The sequence below is a fragment of a genome, unplaced genomic scaffold (assembly GCF_019419815.1).
Source record: "Pyrus x bretschneideri cultivar Hongxiangsu unplaced genomic scaffold, Pyrus_bretschneideri_v1 Contig5, whole genome shotgun sequence".
NCBI lineage: Eukaryota > Viridiplantae > Streptophyta > Magnoliopsida > Rosales > Rosaceae > Pyrus > Pyrus x bretschneideri.
The window spans coordinates 8,106,326-8,128,432 of record NW_025999787.1 but is presented as its reverse complement, the minus strand read 5'-3'; the positions used below and the strand labels follow the sequence as shown (position 1 = coordinate 8,128,432).

Here is a 22,107-nt window from a genome sequence, read left to right as displayed (position 1 = left end):
CGCTGCGATGCTCAGAACTCGGAACAGTCACTCAGCGACACAGTAACTCAGTGACTCAACGAGTCGTTTCATGCTCTGGCAACCATGAACGCCAGAGCACTTCTTTACTCCTTCTCTCCGAAGCCCAATATCGCCCCGCCCCATTTTTTGGCCACCAAGAGAAGTTTCAGCGCCGATAACCCGAGACCCCAAACTCCATTTCAGTTTCGAGTGCGGATTCGGAACCGGGTGCAGTACTGCTGTTTCGTTCGCGTTTCGGGCGGCGGAGGCGGAAACTGGAGGGGCGGGAAAGTGTTTGCGGACGTTAAATCGGAGGCGTACGACATATCGGAATCCGTGGATAAGTTCGACAAGGGGTTGAACGATGTCGTTTCGGGGAAGGAGGATTTGGAAGCGGAGGTTTCGTGGTTACAAGAGTTTCCGAAACGGTGGGTCATTGTCGTTTTGTGCTTTTCGGCTTTCCTTCTATGCAACATGGACAGAGTAAGCTTAAAGCTCGAAGCTTTAATGGTTCTGCAATTTGGGAATGTTAAAAATGGAAGATGGAGGTTAATAACGGCAGCTAAAAAGTAACTTTTTGTGTGAATTATGGCAGGTAAATATGAGCATTGCAATACTGCCCATGTCAGCAGAGTACAATTGGAACCCAGCAACTGTGGGTTTGATACAATCTTCTTTCTTCTGGGGATACCTCCTCACTCAGGTTAATTACATTTATGCACTTCTCGTCATCAGTAATTACATGTTTGAACTTGTTTTATAGGCTCTCAATTTGAGTTTATATGTGATAGGGTTAAGCGAGTTGATCAGAGTAATGTGCCTGCTTTATTGCACCTGAGTTTATTAAACCCATTTTTCCGTAGATTAGAGTAGTTTAGAATATCGTGTTGTCCAACAACATTAAGCAGATAACCATATAGGCCTAAATCCTTTCATACTGAATTTAAATTGTATAGCCGATGAGATTAACATATCGGTTCTTCTTTTAGTTATGTTGAAGGGAATCAAAATCTTGAACTTACCATAATCCTAACCTATTACTCCGCCTTCCCTCGCTACTTGGGTTTACCCCGGGGACTCAACACTTTGGTGTTTCATCTGTTTTTTTTTTTGTTAACTTGTAACTGTGAGTGGCAGATTGCTGGTGGAATATGGGCAGATACAGTAGGTGGGAAGCAAGTACTGGCATTTGGAGTCATTTGGTGGTCCATTGCTACTATTCTCACTCCTGTTGCTGCTAAAATTGGATTGCCTTTCCTACTAGTTGTTCGCGCTTTCATGGGGATTGGTGAGGTTGGTCTTCTAAAATTCATCAGTAATATCTAATATGTAGGAAGTAGTTTGCTTATCAGTTACTAATATCTATGATTATTCGTTAAATTTTGCTAATTACTAATTACTAATCACTATGGTTATTTGTTAAATTTTACTAATTACTATTCACTTAGTCTGCTTTTCTGTTCAGGGTGTTGCTATGCCTGCCATGAATAATATACTGTCAAAATGGATTCCAGTAGCAGAGAGAAGTAGATCTTTGGCTTTGGTTTACAGTGGAATGTATCTTGGGTCGGTCACCGGCTTGGCCTTTTCGCCATTTCTAATACATCAGTTTGGATGGCCATCTGTCTTTTACTCCTTCGGTTCCCTGGGGACGGTCTGGTTCTCTGTATGGCTAAGTAAGGTGAGTGATGTTTTAAACTCCCCCCACATAGAATAGTACGAAACATGTTACTTGCAAGATAAGTTACGACTTTTTCTTTAAGTTTGGTTATTTGTAACCAATGTCATCATTTTTTCAATACTGATGTATAAGATTAATATTTGATAATTTTTCATGGGGCTGTTGATGTAGGCACATAGTTCACCTCTCGAGGATCCAGAGCTGCGACCGGTGGAGAAGAAGCTTATTCTTGCAAGTAGTATTTCCAAGGAACCTGTTAAAGCGATTCCTTGGAAATTAATTTTGTCAAAAGCACCTGTTTGGGCCCTGATAGTGTCTCACTTCTGCCACAATTGGGGAACATTTATTCTTCTCACATGGATGCCAACATACTATAACCAAGTAAGTCATCATTTCTTGCATTTGTTACCCTAATTTCATGCTGCATAGTTTTCCTTTTAGTAAATAAATTAACTTTCTTGTGGCTTTGTCAAAATAGACGGTACTACGAAATGGGTTAATGCTTGTTGCTGCAAAGTGGCAAAGTGTTCAATCGGGCCTGAAATTGCAAGTTGAATACTGATTTTACATTAATCCAACCATTAGGTACTGAAGTTCAATCTTACCGAATCAGGGCTATTCTGCGTCCTGCCCTGGTTAACAATGGCATTTTCTGCAAATCTTGGTGGTTGGATTGCAGACACACTAGTCAGTAAGGGTTTCTCCGTGACAAGGGTTCGGAAGGTATTACATTAACATCATCTCTTTTAATCTAGACCAAACAGTATCCGGGGAACAATCTTCCTAGAAAATCACATTTCTCTAAATCAGCTGTCTGCATTGCTAATCTATATCATCCATTGCAGATTATGCAAACAATTGGGTTTTTAGGCCCCGCTTTCTTCCTAACACAGTTGAGCCATATTAATTCTCCTGCAATGGCTGTTCTATGTATGGCATGCAGTCAGGTATGCTTCTTTTCAAAGCTTGGTACAATTGCTTAATATTTTGGTTGTTCATTTGCTATCATTTGCCTTATCTTGTTTTGTCTCCTTTGCTTGGATAGGGAACTGATGCATTCTCACAATCTGGTCTATATTCAAACCATCAAGATATCGCCCCACGATATTCTGTAAGTATTGGTTTTAGTATCTGGTTTTGGCTTGTATGTTAAAATTTGATCCGTGTAATTTAAACCGTGGGATCAGACATCTTACTAAGTTCCAACATAAGCCTGTCGATCACTTGCCAATGCACGCGTTCGGATTTGTAGTATTGTATGGCAGAGTGAAGAGTAAATATGGTTCTAATTATCTTCATTCCAACTGTTTCTCAGGGGGTATTGCTTGGTTTGTCAAATACTGCCGGAGTGCTGGCAGGTGTCTTTGGAACGGCGTCCACCGGTTACATCTTACAACATGGTTAGTCTCCATCTGTTGCAGATTTTAGTTTTCATTTCACACATATGTGGAAATCAAATTGGTCATAAAAATTTTGGCTTCGACATCCAATCAGGATATCAAGTTGTAAGCTTTAGGCAACAAGCTGTTTCTAAGTTCTAACATCCCTCCCTCTCCACATTGACTATTTTCAGGTTCTTGGGACGATGTGTTCAAGGTTTCAGTAGGGCTTTACCTGGTCGGAACTGTTGTCTGGAATCTTTTCTCAACCGGCGAAAAGGTCATAGATTAGTTCACAGATAACTTGATCCTTAACAATCGCTCGGGGCTTCGATCCTGAATACAGAAGTACCAAGAACGCCATGAAATTCGATTTGCAAGGAAAGATACATCTTTTTGTTGAGATTTTTGGACTTGAAGGAGAATTGTTCGAAGATTTTGACATGGAACGGCGAGCTTGAAATCTGAAGAGGGAAGTGCAACATATGTGGTTTGATAAATTTGGTTGCATTTCATACCCATTTTCATGAAAGATGAATATATAGAAAAATTAAATGACCTCAACACACAGCCATTTCCTGTAAATGTTGTATCAAATACTAACAATTCAAATATTTATGGTTATCTAGCAATCTATTGTAGGGGTGTGATATCTACACATCTTTTTTACTTATCACACATCCTTCTAATTTTCGGCGTCGGATCAGATGAATTGAAGAAGATCAACGAACAGAAATTAACAAAGGGTGTGTGAAATAAAAAGAGGTGTGTGGATAGCACACCCTATATTGTAATCTGCATGTATACGCATTTCCCATTAATATACCCTTTTGAATCATTCTTAAACTGTTTTTTCTTCTTATAAATGATAGTTTTAATGGGTTAAATTGTTAAATGTTAGAGGAACTGGGATTGGTGATGGCCGAATTGCATTAGTGCATAGGCATTATTGTTTTTTGCTACTGCGATAAAGCGACATCTGCTTCTTTCTTTAACATTGAATCATTATACAAGTTGGTACATAATTACATCAAAAATTTACCTTGTAATCCTCCTACAATATCATCATACAAGTTGGTGTTTAGGATTGGGTGGAAAGAAATAATTTATTATATTCAATTTTTTGAAGAGAGAAAAATTGTGTGCAACTTCAAATTAGAAGATAGACTCTCTCCTACAAGTTGGTTAGCTACTAATGATTTGTTAATCATATCTCTCGGATAAGTGACATTTGCGAATGAAAATTCACTTATCAAAACAAGGCTCGCCTTTATGAGATTTGTACACAACAATCTAAGTAGTGATTATAGATACGTGATACAATTTTATTTTATCGGGATTATAGGTTAAGATAAATGTTCGTCAAAGCAAGAATGGAAGATTAGGTTAAAGAATGAGTTGAACTTGAAATTAATTAAGCATTTTGATCACACCTCTGCACAAGGCGGAAAAATAGACTCCTAAGACAAGTAGTAAAGAGAATATAGCTGTCACATCCCGACTCGGTCTTTACCACATCTGGGCTTCGACTTCGCTGTAGTACAATATTATCCGTTTTAGATCCTGACCACTCCCTTATGGTTTTGTTTATGGGAATTCACACTATAACTTCCCAGTGGGTCACCCTTCTTGGGATTGCTCTCGCGCACACTTGCTTAACTTCAGAGTTCCAATGGAACCCGAAGTTAGTGAGCTCCCAAAATGCCTCGTGCTATATAGTGGTGGACATGTACATATAAGGCATAGAGGATCCTCTCTCCTGGAAGATGTGGGATCTAACAATCCACCTCCCTTAGAGACCCGACGTCCTCGTCGGTACACTTCCGGCCAGGGATTGGACTTTGATACCAAATTGTCACATCCCGACTTGGGCTCCACCACATCCTGGGCTTGACTCCGCCGTATGACGATATTGTCTGCTTTTGGCCTCGACCACGCTCTTAAGGTTTTGTTTCTAGAAACTCACACTGAAAACTTCCCAGTGGATCACCCATCCTAGGATTGCTCTCGTGCAAACTCGCTTAACTTCGGAGTTTCAATGAAACCCGAAGTCAGCGAGCTCCCAAAAAGTCTTGTGCTATATGAAGGTGAGCATGTACATATAAGACATAAAGAATCTTCTTCCTTGGACGATGTAGAATCTAACAATAACCTTGCACCTGTAATTTTGCGTTCAATTCTCCCTCCTTCGCTTTGTTTGTGCAAAACAAAAACATCACCCCTAACTAAATTAAAAATGTTAAAACAATTGGCTATCTAGTTTTACTACTACATATATAGAATAGGTTAAAGAGTGTACATTTACATTTTATTAATAAAAGTATTAAACAAAAACACATCAAATAATATGGAATATAATTAACAACGCAAAGACATCATTAAATCTTCCAACTTAGATGAGAAACCATCACTCACCCATTCAACCCACTTTTTTACTTAACCCACCCAACAAAACCAACAATTGACAACGTATACATTTTTCTTAATTACAACCAAGAAATTTTTCAGTGTGTCAAGAACACAACTTGAAACATCAAGTGTCAAAATACAATTGATTGAATTCTTTTTAAATTTTAAGCCAATTATATTATAACACTTAGTATTCCAAACCGTGTTTCCAACATACTAAGAGCTCGTTTGGATGTACTTTTAAAATGACTGAAAGCGCTTTTAGAGAAAATGTTTTTTGGTTTCAAAAACACTTAAAGTGCTTTCTGCAAAAAGCACCAGATATATGCTTCTTCCAAGAAGCACTTTAAGTGCTTTTCCAAAATTTACTTGTATTTTTACTAAGGATTGGTTCCAAAAACATTTTCACCGAAAGCGTTTTCAATCATTTTAAAACACACATCCAAACGAGCTCTAAAAAATCTCTCTTACCCACTAGCCACCAACATAGACATGCCATAGTTGTTCTGAATCTCGAAAATACCCCTGCCTATGCTGAGGTGTCAGCGACCTGAGTAACTTGATCTGGCCCACCTCCAAACTTACGTGGATGCAAATACACCTGAAGCCCGTTCTTCATGAAGAGAGTGAGTGACATCTTCTGCTGGGCCCGGAATCCGGGAACCAGAGACAGCCGGTAACGCAAGAGCACGGCGGAAGCCACCGACTTCATCTGCAGGTATGCCAAGTCCTTCCCCAAACAAGTCCTCGGTCCAGCATTGAACGCCATGAACTTGTAACCGTCCTTGGGCGGTTCGAACTTGCCGTCGGCTGAGATCCACCGGTCCGGTTTAAACTCCATGCAATCCTCCCCCCAGATGCTCTTCATCCTCCCCACCGAGTAAATCGAATACGTCACTGTCGAACCGGCCGGCACGAAAGTCCCGTCCGGCAGAATGTCGTCGTTCACGACGTACTTAAAATCCTCCGGCACGGACGGGTATAGTCGTAAAGTCTCAGACAGCGCCGCCTTCAAATAAACCAGCTATCCGCCTCGTCGAAAACCAAAGGCTCCTTGACCCAGAGTCGTGGATCATCGCCACGTGTCTGTTTCAGGACTGTCGAGATCTCGGCGACGATTTTCTCCTCGATTTGTGGATTTTCCATGACAAGGTGGAAGAACCAGCTGAGCGCCACCGACGAGGTGTCGCGGCCGGCGAGGACAAAATTGAGGGCGATACGCTGGAGTACGGCGCTGGGAACTGGTTGCCGTCGACGTCGCGCTTGTTCATGAAGCGAGAGATGAGAGTCGTCGGACGGCGTCAACTTGCGCGCTGCGACGGCGTCGTTCATATAGTCCCCAACGACTTTGAGGCTCTTCTCCAGCTGTCGCTCGGCGCCGAGGCCTAAAAGCTTCTGGATTCTCCATAGGAAGGAAGGATAGAGGAGGCGCTTGAGAGTGGCTTCGGTGGCGTTGTCGAATGCCTTCGAAAACGGGTTGTCGGGTAGCTCCGGCGACAGCGTTTCCGGGTCCTTGCCTGGTGGGAAAATGTTAGTTTGAATATCAATACATGAGTAGATATTATGCGAGCTGACGGGTGATAGTGTAATTATAATATAAACTTGGGGGCTGCTTACCGAATGTGAGTCCACAAATGTTGTCGAAAGTCAAGCGAAGCAAAAGGTCCTGCAAGTCCACCGCGATGTGATCTCTCGCCGCCTTATCCAAAATGCACCAAAGCCGGTTCCTGATCGTCCGGTTCACCCACCGAGCCATGGCCTGCCGCAATGTCCGCGTCGTGAACTCCAACGCCGCCGTCTTCCTCTGTATCAGCCACGTCTCTCCGTCGCTATTGAATATCCCCTCCCCCAAAAGATCGTGAAATGCTGCCTGGTACGTCGGTCCCTTGGGATAATTATCGAACCGTGTTCGGAGAATATGTTCGATGTTTTTAGGGTTGCATGTCACGGTGAACAACCCTTGCTTGCGAGCCACGAAAGGGAGAGCAAGCGTGCATGTTTGATATGTGGCTGAACCCCCGGTGGCGCGGAGGTTGCTTGTGATCCAATCGTGGATTTGCTTCCGGTTTGAGAAGAGAAAAGGAATGCTGCCAACGACCGGCCAGACGCTCGGTCCAGTGAGTTTTCGAGCCAAGAGGTAGAACCAGAAGAGGTATACGAATGCGGCAGCAAATAGGGCGGAGAAAATAGGTAGGGTTTCCATTTTAGCTGGCTATATTAGTGTTGTGGTTCTCGAGTTGGCCGATCGAGCAGTATATACTAAGAGAAGAAGTGAGACGGGTGTATATAAAGATCGATATAAACTATACTGTTGAAGTTTTGTAGGAAGAGTTGTTGGGAAATTTGGGGCATACAAGTCGCTGCCAATTAGTTGACAGGAAATTGACTTTACGTGGAAATATGTACACGAAAACCTAATAAAAAAGATTAAATTAGTGAGGGGTTTATATTGTTAATTTGTGGTCGATTGAGTAGGTGCGCGGAAGATATTTGTTTAATTAGTTAACCGAATCAAAATCATTATTTACTGATTAATTAGGTGGGTTTTGAAGTTGTTTTTAACTGTCTTATTGTTGATTTGGTCACTGGCCCTTAGCAAATGCCACCTCCGGCCGACGTCGACACGTTAAGGTACGCGGTATCATTTTCAATCCTTGTACATGGCATTGGCTTACAGTATGGTTAATTTCTTGATTTAGAAAGATGATGCTTACATGATAATTTAGAAGGATCATGCTTACATTGTAATTTAGAAAGATGATGCTTGCATGAACCAGGCCTTGCATATATAGGTACAAGAAATTGAGATTTAAAATCCAATTTTTTAGTATAAAGTTTATCTCCTGTTTTAACATGAAATTTCTCAGAACCTAAAGCCATGCACTTTTTGGTTGAAGTCTCTGTGAGTGTGAGAGTAAAGGGTGGGTGGAATCGGTTGACCCGATTTGACAAAAAGGGTTAAACTGTTCAAAAATCTGGAAAACGAAATCTAAAATATGTGTTTCTTTTAAGTGAAACAACTGGCTGAGACCTAAGAGACGTAGCTGAGTTGCCTCTCATAGTATCATTTGATCTGGAATATTAATATTGTCAATACACCAGGATTGGCCAATCCACACGGCAAGGGCTTCTTCGCTCCCATTGTTTTGCACGCATGTGGATCGATTTTCCTTATTCACACCGTATACTATGCCGTAAACTTCATTGCCTAACTCATACGGCAGGCTAGTTAGGAGAAGGACTTGCACATAATATATGCACACCATTTTCGTGGTGTTTTATGGTATAATGTTATGCGGAGAGAATTTGTATTACATTGTCTTATTTGTTGAGGGTATCGGAGAAATAAAAGACATTGCATATGCTTATAAATAATTAGATTACTTTTCATCTTGTCATTTGATCTTACGGTGGAATCTCAACTTGATTTATTATTGATATGTGACGTTATTGTAATGATGTATGAATAACATGAAAGTCTTTTCTGTAGTTTGGGCTTCTTCATATCTAATCTATTAGCTTGGTCCCACGACTCCCACCCAGTCTTCTTTTCATGACACTATCGAAACGACGAAACCGAAGTCTATTCCACTCTAACATTTGGGCCACTTCGAGGACAGATTATGGAGAAAAATTTGGGTTAGAAGGGGTTCGGCCTACTTGTTGATAACCAAACCAGACTATTGAGCAGTTGTTTATAACGGTCGGAGTTACTTCCTCTAGTTCTATTAGCCTGATTTAGGGGCCCGTTGTCCTGGTATTTTGTTCCTTCCTTGAGCCTTTCTTGACTCTTCTCAAGGACGTATCATTTCAGGTCAAAAAGGAGCTTGCATTAACAGATTTTGATTAGGTGAATTCAGTAATTTCCTAAATTCAACGTTTACTGAAAGAAAAATGGATGCCAACTCCAAGCGTCCATGTTTACAAGTTACAAGTTACAAGTTACCATTTTTTTCTTTTTCTTCTCTCCATATGCATTGAATCTAAAGAGTTATTAGATAGAATAAAAATTCCACGCTTTGTTCTCGTAGTTTGTCAACGTTAAACCCTCTTAGAAGTTAGACCTAGTTGGTTAACCATCTCCACTTGGCACATATTTTAAAACTCTAGTCTCCACTAACTGCACAGGTTATAGTAATGCCACGTCTCCTAATCACATCCATGTCACTTAGGATGAGCCCTCATCTTACAAAATACCCTATATTTTTCCTCCTTGTAGAATTTACAAACACCTGCAAAAATATTGGCCAAAAATATTAGAGGAATGAGAGGATAAGACACTTGTGGAGACCTTGTGCCACAAACACTTCCATTAAAATATAAGTCACCATACAAAAATCATCCAACGGCTCACATTCACTTAAAAAAGGCTAGGAGGATATATTATCCTTCTCACTTTGCTTCCTTCCTCTTATTCATTCCCAACTATTCCAAACTTTCATACAATTTTCCTGTGGAGATTAAAACAAGCTTAAAAATGGCTTCCTTGACAATGGTCTTTCCTCCGGTGGTGACCAGCTGGGCAACCGGCCAAGTGTACGCTGCAACAGCGGCCAAGGGAGGAAGCAAAGAAGAGAAGGGTCTGCTTGATTGGATCCTTGGAGGGCTAGCAAAGGAGGACCAGCTGCTTGAGGTTGATCCAATCCTGAAGAAGGTTGAGGACAAGAATGGTACCGTCAGCGGCAGCAAGGGCACTGTGGTTGTGCCGCCGAAGAAGAAGCAGGGTGGCTTCGGAGGCCTTTTTGCCAAGAAGGACTGATCATTTGGATGATTGGTTCCCACACACTGGCATTTCAGGCAGTATTCTGTCTCATTTGCTTTCTGTACTCATTGATCATTGTGGAACATGTTAAGCTGTGTTAAATTCTTCATCTCTCTCTCTCTCTCTCTCTCTCTCTCTCTCTCTCTCTCTCTGCATCTAAAGAATTTCATTTGGATATCCATTTTTTATCAGCTGGGAGATAATATATATGATATATTTTGGAAATTAGAATAGCTTGTGGCAAATGGGGTTCTGATTCGTTGATGTTTTCTTTGTGACAAATGATTTTCACACGCGTTTTTTTTTCTCCCCACACCACAAAAAGCGGTGAAGATTAGTAGATAATGCTTTAGGAGATGAACTTTAGTGGGCCAGTTTGACTAACCATGTGGTCAGACCGCTCTCACAAGCGAACGAGCCCCTTACGTAGGTGCAACCCCGAATGCACGGATTGCACCCTTTGTGACAGTGGCCTGAGTCACCGGCCTAGTGTACTATATGACTTCACAAACGCTTGAGCTTTGCAATTGTCTTCCTCCCTTTGTTTTCGAATCACGTTCGAATTTGATCTTCATCGATGCCACCTTACCTCCGATGATATTTTTTTCTCTGTTCTTAAAAGAGTTAGACCGGTCTCAAAACTAAAAGAAGAAGCAGCCTGTTAACGCTTAGAAATTTGCATTATATAAGGACACCAATATACAAACAATACAACCATATGCACAGGGATAGCTATCATATTTGATACATCGAACTTCTGTACAATACTAAATTAAACTTTGTTTCTCAAATTCATTCGTTACCATTGATTGATGTAAATTCATCAATTTCATTGAAAATCTAAGGAGAATGTTTGGCCATAGAAGTTGATCTTGAAATAGATGAAGAGTTGATGAACTCAATGCAATCTTCTATGGCTTCTTCTCTATGAGAATCAACAGGAGCCACGAATGGCATCGATCTTCTAGATGACGAGTCCTTCTGTGAAGGCCTTGCCCTCACAGACGCCGTGCCAAGACATAGAGTTCCCGCCACCCTGTCGGCAAGATTTTTGAGTAGTCTCATCGGCAAGAATCCAGACCACATAGGAAACCTGAATCTAAAAGTTTCAGCAAACCTTCCATCTTGCACAACGCTACTTGTGGTAGTTTGTTTCTTCTTGACATACTCTCTGTGGCTCACCAGGGTCTTGGCTCTTGTTGCCATATTAAAATTTTGAGGTCGGAAAGAAAAACAGAGTGAGAGCGAGATTGATAGAGCTACGAGCGGAACTGATAACGAGCTAGCTCTTATAGTTGGAGGGCAGAATAGTGTCAACAAGATCCGCTAAAAAGGGAAGATGAAGACAGTGAAAAAAAACACTCAAGCAGTAACCAAACGCATGATCTATGGCTCCCCACTCGTCCGAATCCCTCCCTTGAAAATGTGAGGACACCTTTCTGTGCAAGTATCAATAAAGTGACCCCTCAAATCAACAAAGTACAAAAAACAAATAGAATGGACGGAAAGTGATATTAATAGCACACCAGCATTGTTCACACCAGTAATTTCCTGCATAGACTGTGTGTCATCATTCACACGAGTCTTCTACGTGCTCCCGTTCACCTGATTAGTCACGTGATGAGTGAGAAAGACGGAAATGGAAATCTTTCTCGGGATAAGAAATCTTTTTTACTGCTGATGACTTTATCCCTGAGACCATTGTGTTGGAACATTCGCACAAAAAACACATAAATAGAGCTAAAAGGCCATCTCCGAACAAGCCGGTAGTCCAGAAGAATTTACTGCTTACAATTTAAGTTTCCTCACTTCGTATACTCTAAAAATCTACTGCTTACACCAGTGGTGGTGACTGGTGAGAGACAATGGAAAACATTAATTGAAAGAACCGAGGAAAAATAATCCGAAAAAGTTGATCGTCCACGAAGAAAGCGAAAGGCGAAAATGATATCTTATAAGACGTAGGGAAGAAGACACCAGCAAGCATCCTGCTAGTTAGGTGCTTTTGTGGGGTATAATGCTTGTTAGGTGCTTTTGAACATTGTTAGAATCTCTAAAGCAAGCCGTCTATCATTAGATATTAAGGTAAACAGATGGCCGTGCGGCACTAGGATACTTTAGAGATTAGACAGGTTTCAATGACTAAGATAATATGAAAATATATACAAATACCACTCAAGTTTTAAAAACCCCATCGAAATCATAGCATAACATGCACTAGCTCTCTAGATCAACAACTTTTCTTCATCAAACAAACTATCTTATGGGGCCAGTTTGATAACCATTTCGTTTTAGTTTTAATTTTCGTTGTTTGTGCAAGAGATAGACGGGAAGTATATGGGGAAAAAGGGGATGAAAAAGGGTGGGAGATGGGTGGAGGGAAGGAAAATGAATGAGATGTATGAAATGAAAGCTTGAAAGTGAAAACTTAAAATTGTTTTCACTATTTTCTTACCATTCCGTATACGTTTCTCCCACATCCCTTCCACCAATCTTCTGTATCCGCCTTTCTCCCATGTATTTCACCTCTATCTCTAACCAAAAAATGAAAGCTAAAAACGAAATGGCTAATAAACGGTCCTTCAAGATCCAAAACTACTAGTTCTGTTTTCTACAGAGCAAGAAACTAGTCAACAAAACTTGCAAAACTCACAATCAATCCATCCGAACTTTTCCTTTCAGACGTATCATCAGTCAATCATCAAACCAAACTGATTAGCGACAACTTGAAATCAATACGCACAATATCGCTCAAAATATATCTTATCAAATGATACAGATTAGTGACAACTTGAACTCAATTTCTTGATTAGATACACTTAATATCGTGCAAATTATATCTTATCACTATGTCAAGAAACTCATTCATTTCTAATCACTATCCAGATGTTTACTAGAGATTAACTGTTAGACCGAGTCGTTAGTCTGTCTGTATTATTTAGTTTGAATTGTTGTATTTGGTCTCAAAGACTTATCTCTTCGGAGTTGGATAGGCTTAAGACTTTGTCAACGTCTTTAAGATTTCTGTTTGTATATTTGAATTTCAAACCTCCCATTTAAATAGGGTTTTCAAACCCTGAATGTAATCTGTATATTGGCTATAAATATACGCAACCCAAGTCTTTCTGGGTATGCAAAGTTGATGTGAAACAACCTTCGTGTCGAATATACAAAACCTGCAGTTCTTAAGTTTGTATATTAACTACTAACATTTCACCTCAGAAACAAGGAAAGAAAAATCAACTCAGAAGCCACCAAATGTGTCGAGATTAACCGAGAGAAGCCCCTTCAAGACCAGAAATGCAAGGACAGAAATCATTTAGTAGCATCCTTACCACCCAATACATCATCCTATTAATTCCGACATCTCCTCAATGATCTTAAGCACTGAAACACAATACACACACGAGGGGAACAAACCGAAAAGGAAAAACAAAACGAAATTGTTTCTATCATTTGAACATCCTATCAGATTATTTGATTCAAGTAAAAGAAAATCACTATTTAGTATTCATAACAAGCAAAACTTCTCCACCATGTCCAATGATGTAATCCAAGAATTCTCTTAACCTTTTTCAGTGTCTTCAAAAGCCTCAGGAGCAAAAAGATCACTATCCAAATTGTACCGAACCCCGTCAATCTTCCTCAACGTAACCCAATGCTTACTTTTCCAAATCCCGGCAAACATTCTAACTGGAACGTTAAGCAGAACGCCCATCAAACCAGCATCTCCAGGCCTGTCTAGATCAATCGAAGATGCGCCATTTTGCCGATCGTGCCGAACCACATTCTTCCCCTTGTCTTCTGAAGTAGCAATTAGTACATTTATGTCATAGTTTCCCAGTGAGTGCATTATGATGGGGTTTGAAGAGCACAGAAAAGGGTGTCCATTTTTCCTTTTTGGGTTCTTCAAGAACAAATTTTTCAGCAATGTCATTCAAGCTTGACCGAGTAAATGCATCTTTTTTCTGTGCTACAAACTTTTTTATTTTCTTCAGGTAATTTTACGATTCTGAGTAACGGAAAGGATTATTGGAAGAATAAAAAATGGTAGAAATGGTGCATAACCTTTTTAACTCAAGTAAGCAATAGTCCCTAACTAAAAATCTGTGATTACTGGTTCTTTAACTCTTTAAAATGTATAGATATGATCTTTTTTTCATCAATTCTGTCAGAATTCGATGAAAATGAGTTATGTTGGAAGGACTATTGCTACAATTAGATTAAAGTTGAGGGACAATTGCTGCAATTGGGGTAAAATTGAGAGACTACTTCTCCAATTGGGTTAAAGTTGAGGGACATTGCTACAAATTTTCTCATTTGAATTTTCATATTTGCCACGGAAGTTCTATCGAAGTTGATGAAAAGAATCATAACTGTTTGTTTTGATGAGTTAAACAACCAATGATCACACACTTTCATTCAAGAGATCTCTACTTCGAGTTGAAGTTAAGGAAACATTATGGCTGTGGCGTTGGCTATGCAAAAACCGAATTGCAAAGTGGCGAAGTAGATGAAAAACGCAACGTCGTATAACCTTGTGCAAAACCACAAGACATGTCGTTTATACAAAAACGCGCCAGGCACGGATAGGCAGCGGGCGCTGGGGTAGCGGATAACAAATTTGAACACCATCCATCACTCACAGTCGCAAACTCTTATCACTCGAGCTCCAGCTCTCCAACAATGGCGACCTCCGCAGCGCCCATATCGCTCTCCTTTTTCACCTCCTCAATCTTCCTCCCCTCCTCGTCCCACAAACCCTTCTCAGTCCTCGCACCCACCAATTCTCTAAAAACCCCCAAACCCCTCACCGTCTCGGCTGAGCTCGCCACCCTCCCAGTCCTCTCCTTCACCGGAGATAAGGTCGGCGAGACCTTCCTCGACCTCAAGTCCGCGCTACCGGATACCGCTCGTGCCGTCGTCCACCGCGCCATCATCACTGATCTCCAGAACAAGCGCCGCGGCACAGCATCCACCCTCACCCGCGCGGAGGTCAGCGGAGGAGGAAGAAAACCCTACCCGCAGAAGAAGACGGGTCGTGCCCGCCAGGGTTCGACCCGTACCCCGCTCAGGCCCGGCGGAGGGGTCGTGTTCGGACCCAAGCCCAGGGACTGGAGCATCAAGATCAATCGAAAGGAGAAACGGCTCGCGATTTCGACGGCGGTAGCAAGCGCGGCGGAGAACACAATCGTGGTGGAGGATTTCAGTGACGAGTTTGAGAAACTTGAGAAGCCGAAGACGACGGAGTTTATTGCGGCGATGAGGAGGTGGGGTTTGGACCCGAAGGAGAAGACGACGTTTCTGGTGACGGAGGTGGCGAACAATGTGAGGCTTTCGAGCAGAAATATTGGGACTTTGAAGATGCTGACGCCTAGGACTTTGAATTTGTTCGATATTTTGAATGCCGATAAGTTGATCATGACGCCGGAGACAGTGGATTATCTGAATGCGAGGTATGGAGTTGATTACGACGGAGAGACGGAGGACGAAGACGGTGCAGAGCAGGAAGAAGAAGGAGGAGTTGAAGCTCAAGGTTAAGTTTTTATGCCATTTTTTGAAGCCAGTTTGGTATGATTTGATTTGGGTTTGTTTAGTTTATGTGCATTTGTAGAACTAGTTTTTTGGATTCGTGAATTTGTTGAAAATTTTGAATTGAGCATAAGAACATCTGTATGCGTATTTACGGTTAAGGGAGTTTTAATAAAACACCATTTTGAACGAAAAACCACTCCTGGTACTATTCATTATGCTTTTATTTGTCATTTTTCATTAAAACTAAAGTTTTTTTGGACTTTTCGTTAGTTTTCCTTTCGGTTAATTGGGTTCGAACTTGGAACATGGAGGATAAAAGTTTGCAGGGCAATGTGTTTTTTCTGTTCCTAACAAGCGATATTAGGGAGGGAGAAAACGAACATAGAAACTCGGGGACAGGGTGCAATGTGGTTGTTTATTTATCAAACTCATATTTGTCGATTCTAGTGAGCTTAGGGGAAATCGAATATAGGACTTGGGTGCTGGAGGGAACGCGATTTTAGCAAAGGGGAGAATCGAATCCAGGACCTCTGGGGTAGGGGGCAATGTCGTTTTCTTTTTGTCAAAGTCATATTTGTTGATTCTTGCTTGAGTTAGGATGTGTAGGAAGGATTAGTGATGTTTGCAAGTTTCAGTTTTATAGGATCTTTTCTTGGAATTTCCTTTCGTTGATCCGTTTTCATTTTTCGATTTCGGATTGCAGGGACAGCGGCAGATGAGAGTTCTGATGCGCCCGAGTGAGGCGACAGACGAACTGTTTTTGTAACCACTTTGCATCCCCTAGATTAACCTACGAGGAGGATTCATTTCAGTTCATCCCTAACGGGGTGATCAACCATCCATGCCTTGTCAGGATTGCAACCAAGTCATTTTTTGTATTTGTTGTAAAATTTGCAGATGAAATTCAATACAATGTATCTATTCAGTTCTCCGAATTTGTTAGCAGGAAATTCGGGAAACTAACCCTTTTCTAACACATGAAAGACTCGAGTCATTTTTCTTCAAGATTTAGAAATATAGCCTCGAGTGATGCTCGAGTGGTTACAGTTTTAGAAAGTACAAATTCGGAGCAAAATGAACGAGATTTGTGCATGTTTTTGCACTTAATGGTGTGCATACCTTTCCGTTTTTACCAGCTCCGAGCTCGAAAAATGAGTTTTAAGGAAGAAACCAGTTGCAAAAGACGAGAGAACAAAATGATAATGTTCGGTGATACTATGTAGTGAAGCTGCTGAGTTATAGGCATTAGCTTCCGGTTTGTACCATATAATTGCCACTCAGTTACTCCCAGCCGTGCAGACTGATCAGATCGGCAATGATGCCATCAGCTAGCCTGAACCATGGACGAAAGCTCTCCCTCCCTGTGCAAGCACAGAAACAGGAAAAAGAGATGCACACTCCCTACGCAGGCATTAACCTGTTCAGGTTCAAAGGGACTATCTCAGCCAGACCTGCTCGCATACTAACCACGAGGCCAGTGCTGGAGCAGATACAGGCACCCCTGGTGCGTCCTTTATGTCAATATGATGCTAAAAACTAAAAATATAAACACATCGATGTAATATGAACGGAAAGCATTTTATTACGAAGAAACACAAGCTCAGGCAAGAAAAGGATAATGTCATAGCATGAAAATGAAAACCTAAGACCTCCGTTGTGCACAAGCCAATCATGCACGAAAGCCTCCAGAGTCATCAAACTGATTCTGGTTATTCACTCAAACCTGCAACTGTTCCCATTGTAAAACAAAAGAACAAAGAAAGAATTAGAACAGCGTAGATTTGAGCTGTCTATTTGCTAAATGAAGATAGTAGAATGCACGATAGTAAGTTTCTTCTTCAAACCAATTCACCAATGAATGCGGCTTAAATAAAATAAAATAAATAAAATAAAAACCATTTACTGACCTTCACCTCTCTGCGGACCTCTCTGCGGCTTTCACATAACTTTCTGGCAAGTATATTTCCCCTCCAACTTCACCATGTTGTTCTCCACTGACAGTTTTCTTGGCAGCAAGAAACTCAGCACTCATAGCATCCATTCCACGAATCACAGCTTCCTCAGCACTCCCATAACCATGCTCTTCAGCATACTTCCTCACATCCTCTGTTATCTTCATAGAACAGAACTTTGGACCGCACATGGAGCAAAAATGGGCCACCTTGGCACCATCAGCTGGCAGAGTTTCATCATGGAATGACATGGCAGTCATAGGGTCTAGTGACAAGGCGAACTGGTCCATCCACCGGAACTCAAATCTTGCCTTACTCAGTGCATCATCCCAGGCTTGAGCATATGGGTGACCTTTGGCTAGATCTGCGGCATGAGCAGCTATCTTATATGCTATAACTCCAGCCTTCACATCATCGCGGTTTGGCAACCCAAGGTGCTCTTTTGGGGTTACATAACAGAGAAGGGCAGTGCCTAGAGCCCCAATGTTGGCAGCACCAATGGCAGAGGTGATGTGATCATATCCTGGAGCAATATCAGTTGTTAGAGGACCAAGAGTGTAGAAAGGCGCTTCGTTACACCATTCGAGCTGTTTTTTCATGTTTTCAGGAATTTTGTGCATTGGAACATGTCCAGGTCCTTCATTCATGACCTGAACATCCTTTTCCCATGCTCTACGGGTCAGTTCGCCCTGAGTTAAGAGTTCTGCAAACTGTGCAGTGTCGTTGGCATCATAAATGGAACCAGGTCTCAACCCGTCACCAATTGACAGGGCCACATCATATTGATTGCAGATGTCAAGTATGTCGTCCCAGTGCTCGTAAGCGAAATTCTCTTTGTGATAAGCTAAGCACCACTTTGCATGAATGGATCCTCCTCGTGAAACAATACCAGTCATACGCTTTGCTGTTAGTGGGATGTACCGTAGTAGAACCCCAGCATGGATGGTGAAGTAATCTACACCCTGCTCGGCTTGTTCAATAAGAGTTTCTCTGAACACTTCCCAGTTAAGGTTTTCTGCAATTCCGTCCACTTTTTCAAGCGCTTGATAAATGGGTACAGTCCCTACTGGCACAGGAGAGTTCCGCAGGATCCATTCACGGGTCTCATGGATGTGGCGTCCTGTAGAGAGGTCCATAACAGTGTCAGCACCCCACATAGTTGCCCATTGGACCTTGTAAACTTCCTCTTCGATAGAGCTGGCAACAGCAGAATTTCCAATGTTTGCATTAACTTTGACCAAAAATTTTCTTCCGACAATCATTGGCTCCAGCTCCAAGTGTTTCTTATTGGAGGGGATAATTGCCCGCCCACGAGCTACTTCTGATCTCACAAACTCTGGGTCAAGCTTCTCACGAGCGGCACAGTACAACATCTCCTCGGTTATAATTCCCTGCTTAGCATAGTACATCTGAGTGTATCTTGGTGCACCTAATTTGTCTCGCCTCTCAATCCAATCTTTCCGCAGTTGAGGGAGTCCTATTTATCAATTTCAACCAAGTAAATGGATAAAGAAATCTAATTTAAACCCAAAACACAAGAATTGAAAGACATTTTGGTGGAAACCACGTTATCAATCCAAATTGAACATTGTATAACAATTTTCAATCAAATGTTTCAGTTCGAGGGGTGAAGAAGACTACCAATAAAACAGATGTTGAAATAAAGTTATTGTGCTTACCAACGCGCGGGCTAAAGTTTTGTGGACCACTGGTATCATAGTTGTCAAATGGAGGTTCATCCCCAGCCAGGTGTACTCGTCGAAAGGGAACTTTTAGCACATGACCAGTTTCTTCATGAACAACTTCCCTGCCGAGCAAATCACACATCAGTACACCACAAATCAAATCACATGTGTACCTTATGATTCACGAGTGATTTAAAAGATTGAACAAGTTAGACATTTCAAGACGCACAAAAAAAATCATGTGGAGAAATGGGAGAAGAGAAAGAGACATACCTGTGTTCTTTTGTGCTCTTGGGAAAACATTGTTCAAAAGATGGAAGAGGAAGAAAATCTGGAGAAGCGGGATCGACTGTATGCCTTGGTAGTTTGGGTTTCTCAGAATTGGTTGCTGGGGGATCAAAGGTAAGTGTAGCTTTAGCACCTGAGCTCAGGGAACTAAGGCACACTTCCTTCTTAAACGGACTTGAAGGACGCCCCACGGCATCAAACCCGGGCAAGAAGGTAGTAGTCGGGAACTTTGCTGCAGAAGAATGACTGCCATTCTTACACACAACCGATGTCAGGGCACTATGTACCGATGCCATATCTGAATCGAGCAAACAATTCGGACATCAAATTCAATCCACAAGCAACTGAAAACTACCTAGATGCATATAAAATTTACAGCCAACAGATTCGGCGACCACAAGCCATCAACGCTCCCAAGGGTCGGGGGAGGACGTCTATCGTACACAGCCTTACCCTTGCTTTTGCAAGGAGGCTGTTTCCATGACTTGAACCCGTGACCTTCTGGTCACAAAGGAACAACTTTCCGTTGCACCAAGGCTCGCCCTCAGCCAACAGATTCGATGTAAAAAAAATTGACTCAAATTTTTTTCAATCCCAGGATCATGGTAATTGGTAAATATCTAAAGGGAGGGTAATATCTCCTCATCCCACCAAGCAATCCTTGTCAAGATATCAAATTTATAAGAAAAAGGAGAACAATCAATCCAAAGGCATGTTATTTTATGAAACTTTCACCTCAATCTTATCAGTTCATGTCTCCAAAACATCATATCACATGAAATATAACAAATCTAAACAAAAACAGAATATAATTATACAAAACTAATTTCCTATTTTTATTCACAATTTCACATCCATGTCAGAAAATGAACAATTCCCAGGAACCAAAATCATAAGAAGTTGGAGAATTTGGGTTCATTTCACAAGCACCTTAAACTTTCTAGGCAACCAAACAGAAAATTAAGACCAACCCAAGTGAGCTAAAAGGATTAAAATGAGTGTGAAAATGATGGGTTTTGAAGAGAGAGAAAGAAGAGAGAGAAAGGAAGAACCTGGAACCTGGGGCTGGTAGAAGAAGGAGGCTTCTCACAGTCTTATCTTGTTCTCTCACTACGGAAAATTTCAAAGACAATCTGAGCACCTGCCTAAGATTACGTTGTAGCATTTTATAGGGAGTTAAAAAGCAACGTCCTCGTGTGTGCTCCAAAAGGCAACCAGAAAGCGAACACTTACGTGGCTCCAAATGATTTTACCAGTCATATTTTCTATAGTCTCTTGATGAAAAATTAATGCATATTACCTATTAATTTAGCAGAAATACTGAAATACTAAGGAAATTTTCTCAAAGTAAGATTCTTTATCATTTTACAATTTAATGTTAATTTGTGTATCAATATTATAAAATATAGTATAAAACATATTAAATCGAGTCATACATATTTTGTAGGGCAAAAGAATGTTTACTACCCTCATGTTTCGTGGTTTTTAACATTTAGTACATCAAGTTTTTTTCGTCCCAGAGTCATATCTAAAGTGTAAATTGTGGGACAGTCTCATACATCTATTAGTCAAACTGTTAAGTATGCCATTAACTGATGACGTGGCGCCTATGTGGACAATGACTGGGCACCACATGTCATTTAAGGGGTCTACGTGGATATTAAAAAATTAAAAAAAAAACTAAAACAAAAATTTTAAATTTAAATAACTAAAAACCAAATCTAAACCTAAAAAATTTAAAGTTGCCGCCGCCTTTGCACCTAACCTTCTTCCTCTCTCTGTTTCTTCTTCTCCATCCAACATAGAAAGCCTTCAGTCGCACGGCCTAACCTAACCCACTTGTTCCTCCCAGTCCACTGAGACCACCCAAGCCGCTACCTAAGCTACCAAAATCGAGTAAGCCATCATCATTTGGAAAACTGCTTTGCTTCGCTCTTTGAAAAGAACCTCCATTTTTTGTTTGCATTTGTGGGTTGTTTTGGGAATTTGGGTCGGAGCCGCCATTGTTCTCGTTCACTTCCCGTTGCAACACTAGCAACTCCTCGAAAGCCAAGACCTTTACACACAACTCCTTTGCCATCCCAAATGTCTCCAAAGAGATCCATGAAATCCGAATTGATGACTTACGGAACAACCCATCATAGCCCGACCCGAAACCCACCAACCACCAGATTTCGTACCCAGAGAAGGGCGATGGCAGTGGGTCGTCCCATGGCAGCGAGGAGGCTCAGTCTGGGGACCAGGGGATGATCGTTGCGTTGGAGGTTTCGCATTTGGGGTGGGGACATTGGTACACTCTCAGAAAGCTTGAGGATTCCACTAATGGGTTTGTCGAGAGTCGGAATGAGTGTAAAGAGGAGCTTCTGCTTGCGCTGTCATCACCGGAGATGAAGAGATTGTGCTGTTTTCCTTTAAT

At 41.4% G+C, this 22,107-nt stretch overlaps 5 protein-coding genes and 1 pseudogene across 10 annotated transcripts; 3 read left to right on the top strand and 3 right to left on the bottom strand.

Moving 5' to 3' along the window:
- Positions 1-84: 84 nt before the first annotated feature.
- LOC125470238 (sodium-dependent phosphate transport protein 1, chloroplastic-like) lies at positions 85-3,624 on the top strand. The gene is made up of 10 exons (XM_048569014.1): positions 85-483; positions 596-703; positions 1,138-1,293; positions 1,466-1,681; positions 1,853-2,062; positions 2,267-2,404; positions 2,527-2,628; positions 2,727-2,792; positions 2,997-3,081; positions 3,255-3,624. Exons 1-10 carry the CDS (start codon positions 85-87, stop codon positions 3,350-3,352), a joined length of 1,578 nt encoding a protein of 525 aa, XP_048424971.1. The 3' UTR covers positions 3,353-3,624.
- A 2,246-nt stretch (positions 3,625-5,870) lies between these two features.
- On the bottom strand, positions 5,871-7,714 carry LOC125470430 (cytochrome P450 86A1-like). The gene is given in 5 exon segments (XM_048569439.1): positions 5,871-6,495; positions 6,498-6,713; positions 6,716-6,755; positions 6,757-6,986; positions 7,087-7,714. Coding segments are annotated over 5 exon segments (1,569 nt in total). The 5' UTR covers positions 7,673-7,714; the 3' UTR covers positions 5,871-5,998.
- A 2,039-nt stretch (positions 7,715-9,753) lies between these two features.
- LOC103963214 lies at positions 9,754-10,340 on the top strand. The gene has a single exon (XM_009375995.3). It carries the CDS (start codon positions 9,947-9,949, stop codon positions 10,226-10,228), a length of 282 nt encoding a protein of 93 aa, XP_009374270.1. The 5' UTR covers positions 9,754-9,946; the 3' UTR covers positions 10,229-10,340.
- Positions 10,341-13,731: 3,391 nt separating this feature from the next.
- LOC103963272 lies at positions 13,732-14,790 on the bottom strand (annotated as a pseudogene).
- Positions 14,791-14,824: 34 nt separating this feature from the next.
- On the top strand, positions 14,825-16,695 carry LOC103963217 (50S ribosomal protein L4, chloroplastic). Its single transcript, XM_009375997.3, has 2 exons — positions 14,825-15,767; positions 16,470-16,695. Exons 1-2 carry the CDS (start codon positions 14,918-14,920, stop codon positions 16,505-16,507), a joined length of 888 nt encoding a protein of 295 aa, XP_009374272.2. The 5' UTR covers positions 14,825-14,917; the 3' UTR covers positions 16,508-16,695.
- A 37-nt stretch (positions 16,696-16,732) lies between these two features.
- LOC103963218 (phosphomethylpyrimidine synthase, chloroplastic) lies at positions 16,733-20,893 on the bottom strand. 6 transcript variants are annotated; one of them, XR_007252588.1, is made up of 6 exons: positions 20,751-20,892; positions 19,677-19,989; positions 19,398-19,525; positions 17,674-19,195; positions 17,409-17,495; positions 16,733-17,267 (listed from the first exon to the last, which is right to left on the bottom strand). XR_007252588.1 is itself a non-coding variant. In XM_009375998.2 (5 exons), the coding sequence occupies exons 2-4, from the start codon at positions 19,985-19,987 to the stop codon at positions 17,676-17,678; spliced, it is 1,959 nt and encodes a 652-aa protein (XP_009374273.2). In that variant the 5' UTR covers positions 19,988-19,989; positions 20,744-20,893; the 3' UTR covers positions 17,326-17,495; positions 17,674-17,675. The 6 variants fall into 6 exon arrangements, 3 of the variants coding, with proteins under 3 accessions (XP_009374273.2, XP_009374275.2, XP_009374274.2); XR_007252589.1 differs by having other exon boundaries at positions 17,416-17,495; XR_007252590.1 differs by having other exon boundaries at positions 16,733-17,246; positions 17,416-17,495.
- Positions 20,894-22,107: the final 1,214 nt, after the last annotated feature.

Bases quoted from the DNA above. Each gene is read 5' to 3' on its own strand.
- LOC125470238 (XM_048569014.1), top strand. From the start codon at position 85: ATGAACGCCAGAGCACTTCTTTACTCCTTCTCTCCGAAGCCCAATATC. The intron at 2,063-2,266 runs GTAAGTCATCAT...TCCAACCATTAG, and splicing joins TGCCAACATACTATAACCAA to GTACTGAAGTTCAATCTTAC. The intron at 2,793-2,996 runs GTAAGTATTGGT...ACTGTTTCTCAG, and splicing joins ATATCGCCCCACGATATTCT to GGGGTATTGCTTGGTTTGTC.
- LOC103963214 (XM_009375995.3), top strand. From the start codon at position 9,947: ATGGCTTCCTTGACAATGGTCTTTCCTCCGGTGGTGACCAGCTGGGCA.
- LOC103963217 (XM_009375997.3), top strand. From the start codon at position 14,918: ATGGCGACCTCCGCAGCGCCCATATCGCTCTCCTTTTTCACCTCCTCA. The intron at 15,768-16,469 runs GTTAAGTTTTTA...TTCGGATTGCAG, and splicing joins AGGAGGAGTTGAAGCTCAAG to GGACAGCGGCAGATGAGAGT.
- LOC103963218 (XM_009376000.3), bottom strand. From the start codon at position 20,856: ATGCTACAACGTAATCTTAGGCAGGTGCTCAGATTGTCTTTGAAATTT. The intron at 19,526-19,676 runs GTATGTCTCTTT...TTTGCTCGGCAG, and splicing joins AAGAGCACAAAAGAACACAG to GGAAGTTGTTCATGAAGAAA. The intron at 19,196-19,397 runs GTAAGCACAATA...ATTGATAAATAG, and splicing joins AAACTTTAGCCCGCGCGTTG to GACTCCCTCAACTGCGGAAA.